The sequence below is a fragment of the Micromesistius poutassou genome, assembly GCF_964030765.1.
Source record: "Micromesistius poutassou genome assembly, chromosome: 14".
Classification (NCBI taxonomy): Eukaryota; Metazoa; Chordata; class Actinopteri; order Gadiformes; family Gadidae; genus Micromesistius; species Micromesistius poutassou.
Window position 1 is genome coordinate 7,249,164 of NC_140284.1, and position 16,898 is coordinate 7,266,061.

The following is a 16,898-nucleotide window of genomic DNA, read 5'->3' on the forward strand; positions in this document are numbered from 1 at the left end:
TTCTTAGAGTGGGGGCAAAATTTACGATAACTCTCCTCTAAGTAGCGCAGGGCAGAGCCATTAACCACTGGCAAAAGTGTTCTGAAGGGGAAGAGTGCAGCCATTCAACACTGTCTTTCTGAAGGTATAGGAGGCTGAGGGCTTTAATGTTGGGCTCCACTTCATGTATGTTACCTCCTCTACTTCCCTCTCATGCGCCTTCTTTTCCATTGCTGTATGGTATGAATTGAACTTGTGATTGTGTCTGTTGTGGCATATACACCTCACACACACACACACACACCCACATAAACATACACACACACAAACACACACACAAAAAGTCTCTTTCAGACACACACACACATACACACACACACACACATATACCCACACACAAACACATGCAGCCATGTTCACCTCGGTCTCCAGGAAGCGACGGAGCGCCCGCTTCTTCTTGATGCTCTTCCGACGAACGGACACGGCCACGGTCAGCCCCACGATGACCACCACGAACAGCCCCCCGATCACCCCGGCTGCGATCAGCGGCGTCCTGGAGTGGTGGGTTGGGGGGGGGGGGGGGGGGGGGGGAGAAGAGGAACACACTCTGATAATGTGCCATCGACGCGTCTTCAGTGTTGAATACACGGTGAATACGAGAAGCCTCTTGTATCATCGTATTTTATTTTTGCGCCATCCTGGTTTTGAATCCTCTCACCTTTGCATCATATTGTATGTCTCTATGTATCTTACTGTGAATATTATGTTTAATATATATATATATATATATATATATACACACATATATATATATTAGTGGTGGGCATAGATTAATTTTTTAAATCTAGATTAACCTTGAAATTAATCTAGATTAATCTAGATTAAAATGGCTCATTTGAATTCTGCCGAAGGCATTCATAGTTTGTGTGTGCTACCTAAATAATGACTAAAAGTAAGTCTTTGAGAACGGGTTTCTCAAGCCAGGTGGCGCATTAGACTAGGGGCTCATCTCCTGTTTCCAAAATGCATATCTATGCATATATATATATATATATATATATATATAGTATATTTATTTTAAACACACAGCTTTGTATAGTTGAACTTTGAGAATAGATTAACGGCGATATTTTTTTTATCGCCCGATAAGAGTCTCGCCTTAACACAGCACGTTAACGCCGATAACGGCCCACCACTAATATATATATGTGTGTGAATATACAGTATATTACACTTTTCTTCTTTATGGGAGAACGCACAGATGAGATGGAGAGGAGTACGGCAGAGAGGAGGAGAAAGATGAGGAGGACTCAACAGGAAGAACATTTAATGTAACAGAAAACCTGGCGGGAAAGAGCTGGCCAAGGCTGGCGTGTTAATGTATAGCTGTTAACCCAGTAATCAGTTAGTAAAAAAAACAGATGCATAACATATGGTACGATGACCCTACTAGTGCAGGGGCAGGGTGCTAGTGTTCACCTTGGCCATCTCACTGAATATCACTGACACTGACTTGCAAACAAGAATCCTCCCCCCCTTCCAGGAGAAAATTCCTTTCCTTCTATAGTGAAAAACGTAATTTGGAAGAGGCAACTCTCAGGTCTATTTTAATCCCAGGAAGGGGGGGGGGGGGGGCAATGTGTATATCTTTGCATCACACGCTAAACTAGGAGCACCATTAAATACAGCCTTAATCTATTTTAGAGAGAGAGAGAGAGATGGGATTGGTGTAGAGTGTTTTTGGTATTATTACGGGCAAAATAGAAATGATTGTGCGCTGAAATGGGGCTCAGAGTGCCTGGTATAGGGAAGTGTGAAGTTACATGTGGCAAATTTATTAGGCTTGCTGTAATGCTCACAGCTCTGAATAGAGAAGGGCACTGGTAATGGAAGAGGAGGTGCAAAATACTTGCCAGGTCTCTATTCTGTATACTTCCTTCATTCTTTCTGTGCCCTCCATTAGGAAAAGACAAACATCCATACATATCTTTCGTGACCTCCCAGGATAAGAAGTGCCCAAGTCCGATGGTTCGAAGTTATTACGCACTTCACAAATCTGTGGCCTCTTGCTGCTCTTCAACGCACTTTCTGCCATGTTTGTAGTTTTGTTCACGTTTGCCATGAGAAATATTGTAGAAAACTATCCCCATACAGTCTGTCCCAAAAAAGAGAAGTTTCATGGAATTGTGCACGCACATACATCTGCACAAAGAGCTATCAACCACTAAATGTGCACACATGGGGATTCCTGGCATAGGAGCCCACCACTAATCACATTCTGATTGATGTGAATGTTTGCTGTGTGTGTCTGTATGTGTAAGATTGGGGGGGGAGAGAGAGAGACAGAGACAGAGAGCATTTAGAATGTGCACGTCTGTGTCTGTCTGTCTGTGTGGGTGTGTGTGTGTCTGTGTGTGTGCGTGTGTGCATGCGTTTCTGTGTTTTGATTGTTTAACGTAACTTCACATCTATGAGGCATTTACCTGTCCATCCAGCCAATGCAATCTTGCAACCTTGGACCGATGCACCTACGAGAAGAATGGGGACATACATAGCAACATAAATGTAGTATTTCTCACTCTCTTGTGGCCTTCTTTGAAGCCATATCACTCTGAACACACTCTTGAAGCAGTGTGAGCCAGCCCACGCCCATAGTGCTGTATCTTTTGACAGTGTGTCAGCAGCGTGTGTTTTCCATTTGTGGGGACATTGTTATGCTGGTAAGCACCATGTGTCTGTCACTCAGCAGAGAATGGTAGCACTCAGACACACACGCACATACTGACATACAAACACACACACATTCAAATGTCATGTTCTCTTGGGTACGCCTCTTGGGTATGTCTATGTGTTTCAGTTTGGATGTGCAAGTTTATCATCAGCATGTTGAACATGTTTGCTCAGCTCATTTACTGTTTAAACAGGGACAGGGTCTCTGGGTAACACACAGACCGGCACAGACAGACACGCACACGTTATCTATATAATCGATTCTTTCTGGTCTTTATATATCTATCATTTAAATGTTTTATTATTGATGGAATTTTTAAATGTGCACTATTTTGGAGAGCACAAAATCTAACATTTCATTACCATTATTATATCTTGCTATAACCCACTGTGTAATGACAAATAAACACACACACACACACACACACACACACACACACACACAGATAAAGGTGAGGTCAACTCACCCCTGGGTGCAGTTGGCGTTGCAGGGGTGACACTCGTTGTTGGCCTCTGCGTACTTGAAGATGAAGCTGTTGGCGCCCTGCAGGCCATCGGGACACTTCTCCACACAGTTGGGACCATCCTTGAAGTGGAGGCATCTCACACAGTGGTCCGCACCCTTGCAGAGGAAAGAGAGAAGAAAACAAGAAGGTGTGAGCAAAGATGGCACTATTTAATTGAAATCGGACTCATACACAACATTGTCCAACGAGCAAGCTGGAATATCTTTCCACTTGTCTGTGGGAGTGTGTGTGGGTGACGGCTGGTTGAAGCAGCCTGCCCCAGCCCCAGAGTCTAATCAGTCTGACCCAGGCCAGGTGAGGCTGCTTATGCCACAAACGACCGCACGTATTTGCCATGTTCAACAGGTATGCATGAATGGGCAACGGTGTGCATGAAGGAAGAGTTATGGGCGTGTGGTGAGTTGTAGTGTGAGGTGTGGTGTAATGTGAGACGTGTAATGGGGGGGGGGGGGGGGGGGGGGGGGGGGGGTGTTAGCCTGGTGGTGAGTTGCGGTGTCAGGTGTGGCGCAGTGCGAGAGGTGGTGTGAGATGTTGAGTGAGACGTGGCGTGAGGCACGTGTGGTGTAAAAAACGTGCAATGTGAGTGTGTGGTGTGTGGCTTTGTGTGGGCCGTGAGTGTAGTTTGAGGTGTGGTGTGAGGCATGTGTGATGTGGTGTGGTGCGAGGTATAGTGTAAGAGGTGGCTTTGTGTGTGGCTGTGGTGGGACTTGTGTTCTGTGGTGTGAGGTATAGTGTAAGAGGTGGCTTTGTGTGTGGCTGTGGTGGGACTTGTGTTCTGTGGTGTGAGGTATAGTGTAAGAGGTGGCTTGGTGTGTGGCTGTGGTGGGACTTGTGTTCTGTGGTGTGAGGTATAGTGTAAGAGGTGGCTTTGTGTGTGGCTGTGGTGGGACTTGTGTTCTGTGGTGTGAGGTATAGTGTAAGCGGTGGCTTTGTGTGTGGCTGTGGTGGGACTCGTGTTCTGCAGTGTGAGGAGTGGGGAGCATGGAAGTCGAAATTCTTCAAAAGGAAACGAGGGAGAAGCCACAAAAGGAAAGAAAACAGATAAAGACAGTGTGTGTGTGTGTGTGTGAGTGTGTGTGTGCGTGGGTGGTTGGGGGGGGGAATGATGGCCATGGCAGGGTGTAGGGGGGGGCAGTAGAAGTAGATGGTGACAGTCAGTCGAGGAGATAAGGAAGGGGAAAAACGACTCCGAAGTGGGACATGGGGTTGAAGGAGAGAGACAGGGGTGGAAACAGACACAGCGCGAGAGTGCAGAGGGAGAGAGAGTGAGAGCCAGAGAGAGAGAGAGAGAGAGAGAGAGAGAGAGAGAGAGAGAGAGAGAGAGAGAGAGAGAGAGGGGGGGGGGGGGGGGGGGGGAGGGGGGGAAAACAGACGACACACATAAAGCAAGAGCGAGCGAGGCGGGCAGATAATAACCATCGCTCACCGCACACACAATGACCATAACAACCCGCCTAGAACAGGATTTATGGAGCTAATATAGTATGGAAGAGGCGGGAAAGCAGGGAGAGGAGAAGAAAACAGCAGAGGAGATGAGACGAAAAGGAGACAAACACTGAGAGGAGAGGAGGGTGGAGGAGGGGATGAGAGGAGAGGAGGAAATGGAAATTAATGGCACGGTCAAAGCAGAGACAAATGAAATAAAGGAAGACGAGAGTAGAGGGCAGTGAAGGAGTGCAGAGAGGGAGACGGGAGCGAGTAGATGAGAGGAGAGGGATATTATTAATGCTACAGGCCTTAAAGATCCCAATGAAAAATAGGGCGTATACACACAAGATCGGGCAGAAAAACCTGCGCATCCAACGGTAACAAATACCACCCCCCTTCTCTCTCTCTCTCACACACACACACACACACACACACACACACACACACACACACACACACACACACACACACACACACACACACACACACACACACACACACACACACACACACACACACACACACACACACTTCAATTAATGTTGGTCCCTCAGGTTATGACAGCAATGACAGATAAATATGCTTTGATATTACAGGCATGCAATAGCAACCCTGGTTTATATGTAAAATAATGCAGCATTCCTGTGTGTGTGTGTGTCCAAGTGTGTGTATGCATACCTGTGTGTGTACCTACGTGAATGAGCGCAAGAGTGTGAGTGTATCCGTGTGTGTGTGTGTGTGTGTGTGTGTGTGTGCAGCTCTGAAACAATTTTAGGTAGCGCAGAGGCTTCCACCCGCCCAGATGTTGGGAGTATGCAAATTGCGGGGTTCTCTGGAGTGAGCAATGAGCCTGACACTCTACATCGCCGTGTCCCCCGCCAGGGGCTATGTGTGTGTGCATGTGTTTCGGCTCATCTATGTGTCTGTGTTTTTTTGTTTGTTTACATTTATTTGTGTGTGTGTGTGTGTGTGTGTGTGTGTGTGTGTGTGTGTGTGTTTGTTTCACATGTGTGAGTCAACCAAATTGTTACAGTGTCTCAGTGGTTTTTTGAGTGTGTGTGTGTGTGTGTGTGTGTGTGTGTGTGTGTGTGTGTGTGTATCTTTGTGGCTTGACTGTATCCAATAACCCCATCATGTTGAGCGAGTAAATGATGTGACAGAGCAAAGCAACAGGGCGTGGTGGGGGCAGCGACTGTGGAGACACCAAATCAGACAGGGATGTGCCCTTCGCTTTGGACAACACACCGCACCGCAAATCCACATTTATCTTCCTGTTTCACCCAAGAACCTTGTATCCGTCGGGGCTGGGGCAGTGGGTTAGTGTGCATGAGTGAGAGAGTAGGTCAATGTGTGTAAGGGGTGAGGCCAGAAGACAAATGTGCGCAAAAGAGATCAGAATGTGTTCATGTCGTTTGGTGCACCTTCCTTTGCTTGTGTAAATACAAATGCACCTGGGTTAAATGTCTTAAAGATAGTTTTTCATGTAGACCTTTTGTATATTGTTTGTGTGTGCATGCATGGACGCATGCCCAGATGTGTTTCTGCGTGTGCGTGTGTGTTTGTGTGTGCAACCGTGCATGCGTGCGCCCGCTGCGTTTGCACACTTAACCGCGTTCTGTTAACTGAGCCCAGATTCACGAGGCCGATAACGGCCTCCGTATAGAAAGAGGCTGTTTCGAGTAAGGTCTGGTGCGTCACTGGGGCTTTACAGGAGATTTTAGCGTGATGTACTATCTATGCGCCTCCCCTCATATATCTGCGGGGGACCGGTGAGATATGCAGTTAAACCACAGGCATCCGGCAACCGCCTCCAACGGGAAATGTGACAGTAATCGTGCAGAAACAGGGGATGTAGTTAGTAGTCAGAAAATGAAATGGTAATAATAATAAATAATAAAATGGTAATAAACTGTTTCTAGCTACTCTCAATGTGATTCATATCTAATTCTCTTATTACCATGTGATATTAGCGCTATTCGTAAAATTCTGTAATTATGCTACGGAAGTTGAACATTTGAATCCGTACTTAACAGCTATTTACTCTCTCATTTGGCTCCTCAGAGTGTCAATAGCCTACCCCTGCTGCCGGCACTAGAATAGAAGTTCCCTACATGTTCCTCCTCCACCTAGCTCCGTCTCCTACTACTTTCTCTCTTTTAGTGTGTTGCTCTGACTGTGACTGAACGCCTAGGCTAAGTTCACGGCTATTAGCCATCTCACCGGCCAGCACCCCATCACTATGGATGACATATTTGTCCTTTTTTTATTTGTACACTTAAAATGCTACATCAAAATGTTATTAAAAACAAATGTTTTTAATAACACTGTCAATTATGGCCCCCATTGTACTCATTCTACTCTACTCATTGTACCATCTCTGGAGGAGGGATCCCACACTCTGCGTTTCTTCTCAAGGTTACTTCCTTGGTAATTAAGAGGGTTTCTATTGCCCTTGGGGGAGGGGGCGGAGGGAAGAGGGGGAGGGTTGGTCAAGGCTTAGGAGGTGTCATACACATGTGACCCTTTGAGACTGCAACTGTGATTAAGGGCTGTACAAATCAAATAAATTTGACTGGAAGGATCAGTTTGGATCAGAGAGCGCAGTGTTAATACAGCGGATCCCATGGATCGAGGGATGAGCGGCGATTGAGCGATAAGCGGCCTCTCCCTGAATGGCTTCGGGGGGGCTGCAGTCAAAGCACGTCTCACAGGTTACACTCATGCTGGTTCGACTGCCAGCGCATGCTGTGATCTCCTCCGTTTCTCCCCTTACGGAGGGCATTAGCCGTAGCCATCAAATCCCCTGTTGTGTAAGGAAGGTGTAATGCAATTGCACGGGTCTCTGTGGCAATAACATGATTGTTGTAATCCATTTGTGACCGACACACCCCCCCCCCCCCCAACCCGAGCAGCCCCCAGCAGCATCAGCTAGGCATTCCCCCTGCGCCAATAGCCTGGAGGCTGTAGCAAACCAATAACATACAGATGCACATTACCAAGACATCATATTAGCCACAGACACCGCCACGTGTCGACGCATACACTACGCATTGGCAAGCGCGCACACACACGCACGCACACACACACATAAACATTGGCAGGAAGCTGGAACAAAGCAATATCATACACATTACTAACACATCATATTAGCCACAGACACACGTGCAGACGCACACACGGGCGTGTGCTCGCGCGCGCGCGCGCGTGCGTGCGTGTGTGTACACACACACACACACACACACACACACACACACACACACACACACACACACACACACACACACACACACACACACACACACACACACACACACACACAATGATTCTGATGTCTTTATATGAAAAGATCAATAAAGACAATGGTTTGCACATATGGACAATTTGTGGATAAAATACAACATGTAATGTTTGGTTAAACAGGGTTAAAAAAATATTAAAACTAAAATACTTTTGCGGGGGATTGCGCTAAATGTCTTGCTAGTGTGCTTATTACCGGTATATATTGGGCAAAAAGTTTGACCAAGACCAATGGTTTATTGTGAAAGCAGTTTCATTCCCCAACAAACACACGGTGGTGTCAGCTGCATAGACTATTGTTTTTTCTAATCAAACATCTGACTTATGAACCAAAAAGGTCTACCTAATGGACTTTAAATTGCCACAAATTGATTTGACTTAACATTTGGAATGCTACTACCGGCAAGGCACGTCAAATGATTTGATGGGGGTCAAATTATTAAAGTGCACTTCATAATGTAGCAGTGCTGACTGAAATAGGAAAAACTAAATGGATTGGGGTCCGGGAAGTTCTATGTGTGATGCTCTAAGGCTGGCTGCTGTACGACTACTCTGCCAAAATGGCAAAAATCTATTCTTGCTTTTGCCCTTTATGGTTGCACATACTCAGGTATACTGAGAGTGTGCCATGTTCACTTCATAACCATTACTTTCCATGAGGTCTGAACAAAAGTCTGTGAAGCTCTGAAATGGCTGCTTCCGTGAATGACTTTTTGGGTTGGGCCACACCCAATGTCGTTCCCAGTATTTGATGCATTGTTTGGCTATGATGTAGGCCAGGAAGTCATTTATAAAGAGTCTGGTCTCTCTCACCCGTCGGTCCAAAATAAATGTAATCAGCAGTGTGTGTGTGTGTGTGTGTGTGTGTGTGTGTGTCGGGGGAGGCAGGGCAGAATAATGACACCTTAGTCATCAGATGCACAAAACAAACTCACACTCTGACACAAAGGCACACATTAAAACCAGTGGCCTGAGCTGAAATTGGTTTGTTTAGAAAAACAGTGCTTAATGTTACTCGTTTTCCAAGCCAATGAAGACAGGCTGCAATTACAGACAAGCTAATTCGATTTTTCCTGAAACACTGGCTCTTGGGTAGAGGTGGCACTTAAGGTTAGGGCTAGGAAAGAGGCCGTAATTGACAACCTTGTCTAATTTTCTTCTCAGGGCAAAGGCATCAGAGTTGTTAACATTTTAGTAACACAGTCACTGCTCTGATTAAACATTGTTCATTAATGTGGTAAAGTGGTTCAGTTAAAGGTTCATATTTGTAGTTTATGCTCATAAGCTCAAGTTCAAGTGGAAAATAGTGACGATAATTGCTGTTTTAAGGTTGTTTCTTTGTGATGTAGAGTATTGCAATCTTAGAGAGCGGTTTGAAATGACAAAGCATAACTGCAAGGAAGCTGCTTCAATGTATGTGTATTCAGGGGCGGACCGTACTGTTAGGCAAAACAGGCACTTGCCTGAAGCCCCAGGCCCCATAGAGGCCTTTTGGGGCCCCCAAAATGCCGTCTTTATATTTTTTCCCCATATCTATATTGTTTTTATAAAAATCCCGTCATAAAAGCAGCTCCGGGATGTCCAATTACTCACGCACTGACGGTCTCCCTGCTAACGCGTGAAGCAATCATCATGCACCCTTGCCTGGAGCCCCCAAAGGGCTAAGTTTACCACTGTGTGTATTATAAAGGAATACTAGAGTTTCTGCATGCATGTTGCGCTTGCTCAATCTCTAGTTGTAAAACCTATCTCTAGTTGTAAAATCTTTTAGCGTTCACCACGAATGACTCTTAAAAGCAGTGCCAACATTTAAATATTTTTTCACAATTCAGCGAACAAAAGGCAACAGGCTGATTATCATTTAGGGGGCCACTCAATGACATGCAGAAGCGTCATCAACACGCCCACTCAAGTGGTGCGAGAAATACAGACTTTCTACTCCTCATTCACATAAAAGGTAATTTACATTTCCTACAAATGTCAGGATATGTTGTTCACACATACGGCCCATCAGGAGAATATCAGGACTTACACATGTGTCTGAAATCAGCTAGTGTGTGAGCATTTTATGACATTATAAAATGAGTCAATTAATGGGTTACAGGGGTAATTGTTCAATGGAAAGTGTAGTATACTATGGATGCAAATCAATTATTCAATAGCTTTTACTGTTATTCATGGCTCAAAGTGCATTGACATTTAAAAAATGCATGGCAACTACTATTGGTTAGTTGAAAATAACAACAAACAGCTAAAAATTGTGTTCATTTACAGAAGCACCTTAGTGAAATAAACTAAGTGTAACAACAGCTAAGGCAGCAACCTATCTAACTATAGTGAAATAAAGCACAGGCTTGTGTGGGGGAGGGGGAGAGGTAGAAGGGGGGGTTTGAGGGCAAGATTGCAGATTGTACATTGGCTACCTGACGTGAGAGTTTAAAGTTTATAATTTTTTTTACCAGAAGAATACGTCATTGAGATTAAACATCTCTTCAAGTGACCTGGCCAAGACAGGCAGCAGTAGCCTACAATCAAACATAGCGTACACACAAAACATTTGAAAAATAAAACAACTGAAACAGTCGGCAGGGGGGAGGGGGGATATCAATATCGCAAGATATAGTCTTGTGGTGGAATCTATTGACATAATTCACCATACAGTTATTGACATGTTTTAGTTTTTTGTTATAGGGACGCTGTCTCTTTAAGATCACGTGACTTGTGTGTGGATATGCCGGTCGGTGCGATGTTTGAATCTAACGGTTTTTATATGATAAAATGAACGACCTGCCGTTGCGTTGTCGACATGAGAAATTGTCTCTTCACTTCTTTTATTGCAATTTCTACAGTCTATAGCAGAACGTCTTACCTGGGAGAGATTGACAGCGGCGGGGCCGTTAAAACAGACAGAGGGGAGGTGAGGATATCAATATCTCAAGACATTGCGGAAAGCGGGATCAATCTTGCTGTTGTCTTTCAACGTCTGTGTCCACGCGCGTGTGTGTGTGTGCAGTGTGTGTCTTCACGTGTGTGTGCGTGCGTGCGTGTGTGTGCATGTGTGTGCGGTGTGTGCATATGCAGTGTCCTGCGCTTCCTTTGTCTTGAAACATCTGCATCAGAGTGCGCTTGTGTGCGAGCGTGTGTGTGTGTGTATGCGGCCTGCATGTGTGTGTGTGTGTGCGTGCGGCCGTGCGGTGTATGTGTGCGTTTGCGAGTGCTGTGTGTTTGTGTGTGAGCTGCAGGCTGCTTGGCACATGCGCACTGACCAACTTGTCTGAGTAACTTGTCCGACAGGCCTGCTATTATAGTAGTAAGATTTTGTTTTTTTTCTTGCTTTCCTTTGTTTTTTTATGTTGCTGTGTTGTCTCATTTCACGACTTCAAGAGTGCAGATCCATAGTATCCAGTGGTATAATTTTGATTTACAAAGTATAAATTATTGTAATGTATAATCAGAAACATACATTGACATAAAAATGTAATGTAAATAGGGAAGCGTTCAAATGTGTATATATATATATATATATATATATATATATATATATATATATAGTGTCAACGATCAAGGTACTAACATGAAGTGCCTTCCCTGCCCTCCACATAATAATAATGACAGCAGTATTAATTCATACTTTCCAAAATGTCCCATCTGGAATCAATAAAGTATTATCGTATATTTATATGTATTATATTAAACTTTTCTTGCTTGAACGTGAATATTCCAGCATAAAGCGCATGCGGTGCATAACATCTCATTGAATAAAGTCTAACCTTGTATACTAACCATGGTCACAATACCTCCCCTTGTATGTTGTCAGCGTGTATGTTAAGATAATGTCTGGGTTTAGGTTCATGAGCATCGCCATGAGAGAGGCATGGGCCAGTGCAGGAGGGAAGGTCAACATTTACTTTGGTACAGCTTTACAACTTTTGCTGATGAAATGTAAACTGTAAACGACCCCCTGAAACAGGAAAGCCCAACCGCCCACCACCAAGATCATTAGCCGGCCTCCTCATCTCTCACAGTGTGTGTCTGCAGTATGGGACAATTACTCTTAGTCTTAGAAAATGCATTGTTACGCCACAATGACTTGCCAATGTCTGATTGTACACAGAGGCTATTATGTACAGCAATTGCAACCATGCACGTGCATGTGCTCGCACACACACATATACAGAAACACACACACACACACACACACACACACACACACACACACACACTCACAGACACATGCACCCACACACATATGTGACTCTGATTCATATATAGACTGTGTGTACAGGAGTAAATAGGCAAGTGGGAATGATGCTGAGCTTAGCTGTAAAGCAGTGAGCTCTTTTCCTTTTGAGTCAGAACATGAGATATAATCAATGGCAGAACTGCACCAGCCACACGTTGGCTGCCAACACAATAAATCATGGAGTGAAGAGTCCGCACTCACACACAGCCTCACGCACACCACCCCCCCCCCCTCCCCCTGTCCCCCCCATGCCGCCTCACAAGTAATTTCAATTTGTGGTAAACACTAAATCTATATGCCACCCCATAGAATTCACTGGCGGAAGCGGGAGGGGGGGATGGGTATGAGCGGGGTTGGTTATCTTGTGTATTGGGGCACTGGGGGGTGTTAGTGAGACAATTCAACGTATTGTCACACCGCGGTGAGGTCAAGTTGGGTTTTTGTCCTGTCTCCATGTCTTGTCCTGTCATTTCCTGTTTTATTTTGAAAAGTAACTCTCCTCTCGTTTCAGGTCACTTGCCCTTCCTCATGTGTCTTGGTCTGATTGCCTGCTGAGTGTTTCCACCTGTTCCCTGTTACCCTGTGTATTTGAGTCGGCGTCTCCCTTTGTCTTGTGTCAGTGTGTTCGTCTTTGTTCATACCTACGTACGTTCACTCCTACCAACCACAGTCTTGTCTCTGCTCTGCATTCGCCTTTGATCGCTTTTGGTTTTTGTTCCGGTTCCTCGAAGAAGAGTGATTTTCAGTTGTAAGTTTCAAAGCATAGTTTAGTTCCTTAGTTAATGTTTTCATAGCCTTTTGTTTTCTCCATTTGGAGTGATCTTTTGTTTGCTCACGTTTTCATAAATTAGTGCCTCCAGTTTTCAGGAGAGTTTCAGTTCTTATAGACGTTTCATAGTCTTTTGTGTTTTCCTCCTTTTAGTGGAGTGATTATTATTTTGTATCTTTGTAGTCTTGTTTCTCCCTAGGACAACCTTAGTTGAGTTAATTTTCATAGCCTGTTTTTGTTACTCGTCCTGGAATTATCTTGCCTGATTCTGTCAATAAAGACTTTTATTGAAGAACCCCAAAACCCTGCATCTGCGCCCTGTATCCTAGCCCGGTCGTGACAGTACACACTGACCAGTATGGACGCAGCAGGGTCCGAGCAGCTAACTGCGGCTCTTCGGGCACAGGGAGCTCGCCTCGCCTGTCAGGATGAGCAGATGGCTGCACTGGGCCAGGGAATCAGTGGCCTCGCCCATAGTCATGAGGACTTCATGGCTGTCGCTGCTGCCCAGATAGGGCAGCTCACTGAGCGGATGGAGCGGTTCTTCAGTCGCCCTGATAAGACGGATACTGTATCCGCTGCGCCTGAACCCCCACCCGTCCCCACCACTGCCTACGCCGGAGCTGGAGCCCGGCTGGCCCCTCCCGAGCGATTCTCAGGAGATCTAGGACAATGTAAGTCATTTCTTACAGACTGTGAAATGCATTTTGAGCTTTTCCCTCACGCATTCCCCACAGACCGGGCCAGGGTTGCCTTTATGATCTCCCACCTGGCGGGTAGGGCAAGGGCGTGGGCCACGGCGGAGTGGGCGAGAGGATCCCCGCTCTGCAGCTCCCTCCAGGACTTCAAGGTGGCCCTCAATAGGACCTTTGACCCAGTCTCTACTGAACGGGAAAAGGCAAGGGAGCTGAGCGGGTTGAGGCAAGGTCAAGAATCCGTGTGTGATTACGCCATACGCTTCCGGACCTTGGCTGCGGAGAGTGGTTGGAACGCCATGGCGCTCTATGACGTCTTTCTGAAGGGGCTGGCTGGCCCGGTTCAACAGCATCTGCTACCATTGGATCTGCCGCCGGACCTGGACTCCCTCATCGCCCTCGCTGTCCGAACGGATAACCGACTTCGGGAATTCAAGGCTCTCCAGGGAGGGCGCCAGCAGCGGCCAGACCGCCCACAGCACATCTCCGCTGTTTCCTGGTCTGATCCCTGCCGATCACCGCTAGATCAGCGCCGCCTGTCTCCTTCGGCTGGATATGAGGAGCCTATGCAGCTGGGCAGGGCCCAGCTCACTCAGGCGGAACGACAACGCCGCCTCACGGAGGGGCGGTGCTTCTACTGTGGGGAGTCTGGACACCTCGTAGCCGCCTGCCCGGTCAAGGCAGCTCGCACGACGGGCCAATCCACAGCTTCAGGGTCTGCTCCACGTAGTTTGACCTCCATCAAGGTAACACACAACACCACAGTCATTGAATTGGATGTTTTAATTGACTCTGGGGCTGATGAAAGCCTAATGGACTGGGAGATGGCTAAAAGGTTGGGGTTAAAGACCGAGGTTCTTTCACAGCCCATTAAAGCTAGTGCCTTGAATGGTACCGCCCTGTTCACTATTACAGATGTCACAGAGTCTGTAACCCTTACCTTAGACAATCACTCTGAACTGATGAATTTTTATTTGTTTCACTCACCTGCACGCACACTGATACTGGGATATCCATGGCTTGTCAGCCACAACCCCCACATTGACTGGCCTACGGGTAAGATCCTGGGTTGGGGTGAGGACTGTGAGGGGAAGTGCCTGAGGGATGAGACTTATGGACAGGCTACCACGATTATAAACACTGTGTCTGCTCATCCTGCCATAGCATCCCAGTACCCGGATCTAACCTCCGTACCCACCTGCTACCACCACCTCAAGGAGGTTTTTAACAAAGTCAAGGCCACGTCCCTTCCGCCGCATCGACCGTATGACTGCGCCATCGAGCTCATCCCCGGCTCCACCATTCCCAAGGGCCGCCTGTACTCTGTGTCAGGGCCTGAACGTCAAGCCATGAAGGACTACATTGAGTCATCACTGAAGACGGGGCTCATCCGCCCGTCCTCATCACCTGCTGGAGCCGGATTTTTTTTTGTAAGCAAAAAAGACGGGTCCTTAAGACCATGTATTGATTACAGCCCCCTCAATGACATTACTATAAAGAATCGCTATCCACTTCCTTTAATGTCGTCTGTGTTTGATCAGCTTCAGCAGGCCACAGTATTTACGAAGCTTGATTTACGCAATGCTTACCATCTCGTGCGAGTTAGGGAGGGGGACGAATGGAAGACTGGGTTTAATACTCCCAGCGGTCACTATGAATATCTGGTCATGCCCTTTGGTCTCACGAATGCCCCTGCCGTTTTCCAGGCCATGATCAATGAGGTGCTCAGGGACTTTCTCGACCAGTTTGTCTACGTCTATCTAGATGACATATTAATCTACTCACGAGACCTAGACACTCACAGACGCCATGTTAGCCAGGTTCTTCAGCGTCTTCTCGACAACCACCTGTATGTCAAAGCGGAAAAGAGTGAGTTTCATGCCAACACCATCTCCTTCCTGGGCTTTATCGTAGCCCCTGGAAGGGTGCAGATGGATCCGGCTAAAGTGAGCGCTGTGGTCGAGTGGCCAACGCCTGATAGCCGCAAGAAAGTTCAGCAGTTCCTCGGGTTTGCTAACTTCTACAGGCGGTTTATCAGAGGCTTTAGCGCAATAGCTGCTCCCCTCCACACTCTGACCCCTCCCCAGGTTCGGTTCAACTGGAGCCCGGAGGCGGAGGAGGCGTTCCAGACCCTCAAGCGCCGCTTCACCTCTGCGCCCATCCTCATTCTGCCAGATCCACAGCGTCAATTCGTGGTGGAGGTTGACGCATCTAACGTGGGGATCGGGGCGGTCCTATCTCAGCGGTCAGAGGTGGATGGCAAGATGCATCCCTGTGCCTTTCTGTCCCGGCGATTGAGTGCCGCGGAAAGCAACTATGACGTTGGCAACCGGGAGTTGCTGGCGGTCAAGGTCGCCTTGGAGGAGTGGAGACATTGGCTGGAGGGGGCACAGCATCCATTCATTGTGTGGACCGATCACAAGAATCTTGAGTATATTAAACAAGCTAAGAGACTAAATTCACGCCAGGCCAGGTGGGCATTGTTTTTTAACCGTTTTCGCTTCACGTTGTCTTACAGGCCGGGGTCCCGGAATGTCAAACCAGACGCCCTGTCACGCATCTACGACCCTGAGCCTGTTGCCAAAGAACCAGAACCCATCCTCCCACTGAACTGTGTGGTTGGAGTGGTTACTTGGCAGATAGAACAGGAGGTGAAGCAAGCAAATGGTGAGACGCCCCCACCCAGTGGGTGCCCAGAACATCGTTTGTTCGTCCCTGTTGATTTGCGCCCACAGGTAATTCATTGGGCTCACACCTCGCTGCTCACCTGCCATCCGGGAGTCCGGAGAACCATGTTCGCCATCTCCCAACGGTTCTGGTGGCCATCCATGGAGTCGAGGGTCCGGGAGTACATCGAGGCATGTTCGGTCTGTGCTCGCAACAAAACATCCTCCGGGCCACGCATGGGACTCCTGCAACCATTGCCAATCCCCTCCAGACCGTGGTCGGACATTTCCATGGACTTCGTCACAGGGCTTCCAGTTTCGAAGGGTAACACCACGGTCCTGACCGTGGTGGATCGTTTTTCCAAGATGACACATTTCATTGCCTTACCAAAACTGCCCTCAGCTAAAGAAACCGCTCAAATTATGATGCAGAATATTTTCAGGATCCATGGATTTCCTAAGGACATTGTGTCAGACCGGGGCCCCCAGTTCATCTCCCGGTTCTGGAAGGAGTTCTGTCGGCTCATCGGTGCCACAGCAAGCCTGACATCAGGATATCACCCG

At 47.0% G+C, this 16,898-nt stretch overlaps 1 protein-coding gene across 1 annotated transcript in view; it reads right to left on the reverse strand.

The window, feature by feature from the left end:
• LOC311358667 (receptor tyrosine-protein kinase erbB-4-like) overlaps nt 1–16,898 on the reverse strand; it is a 200,688-nt gene that overhangs the window by 33,988 nt on the left and 149,802 nt on the right. The window contains exons 15-17 of the mRNA XM_084478779.1: nt 3,177–3,331; nt 2,463–2,507; nt 400–532 (exon numbers count right to left, since the gene is read on the reverse strand). Coding sequence (XP_084334905.1) covers nt 400–532; nt 2,463–2,507; nt 3,177–3,331 — 333 coding nt within the window. The remainder of the gene's footprint in view (nt 1–399; nt 533–2,462; nt 2,508–3,176; nt 3,332–16,898) is intronic.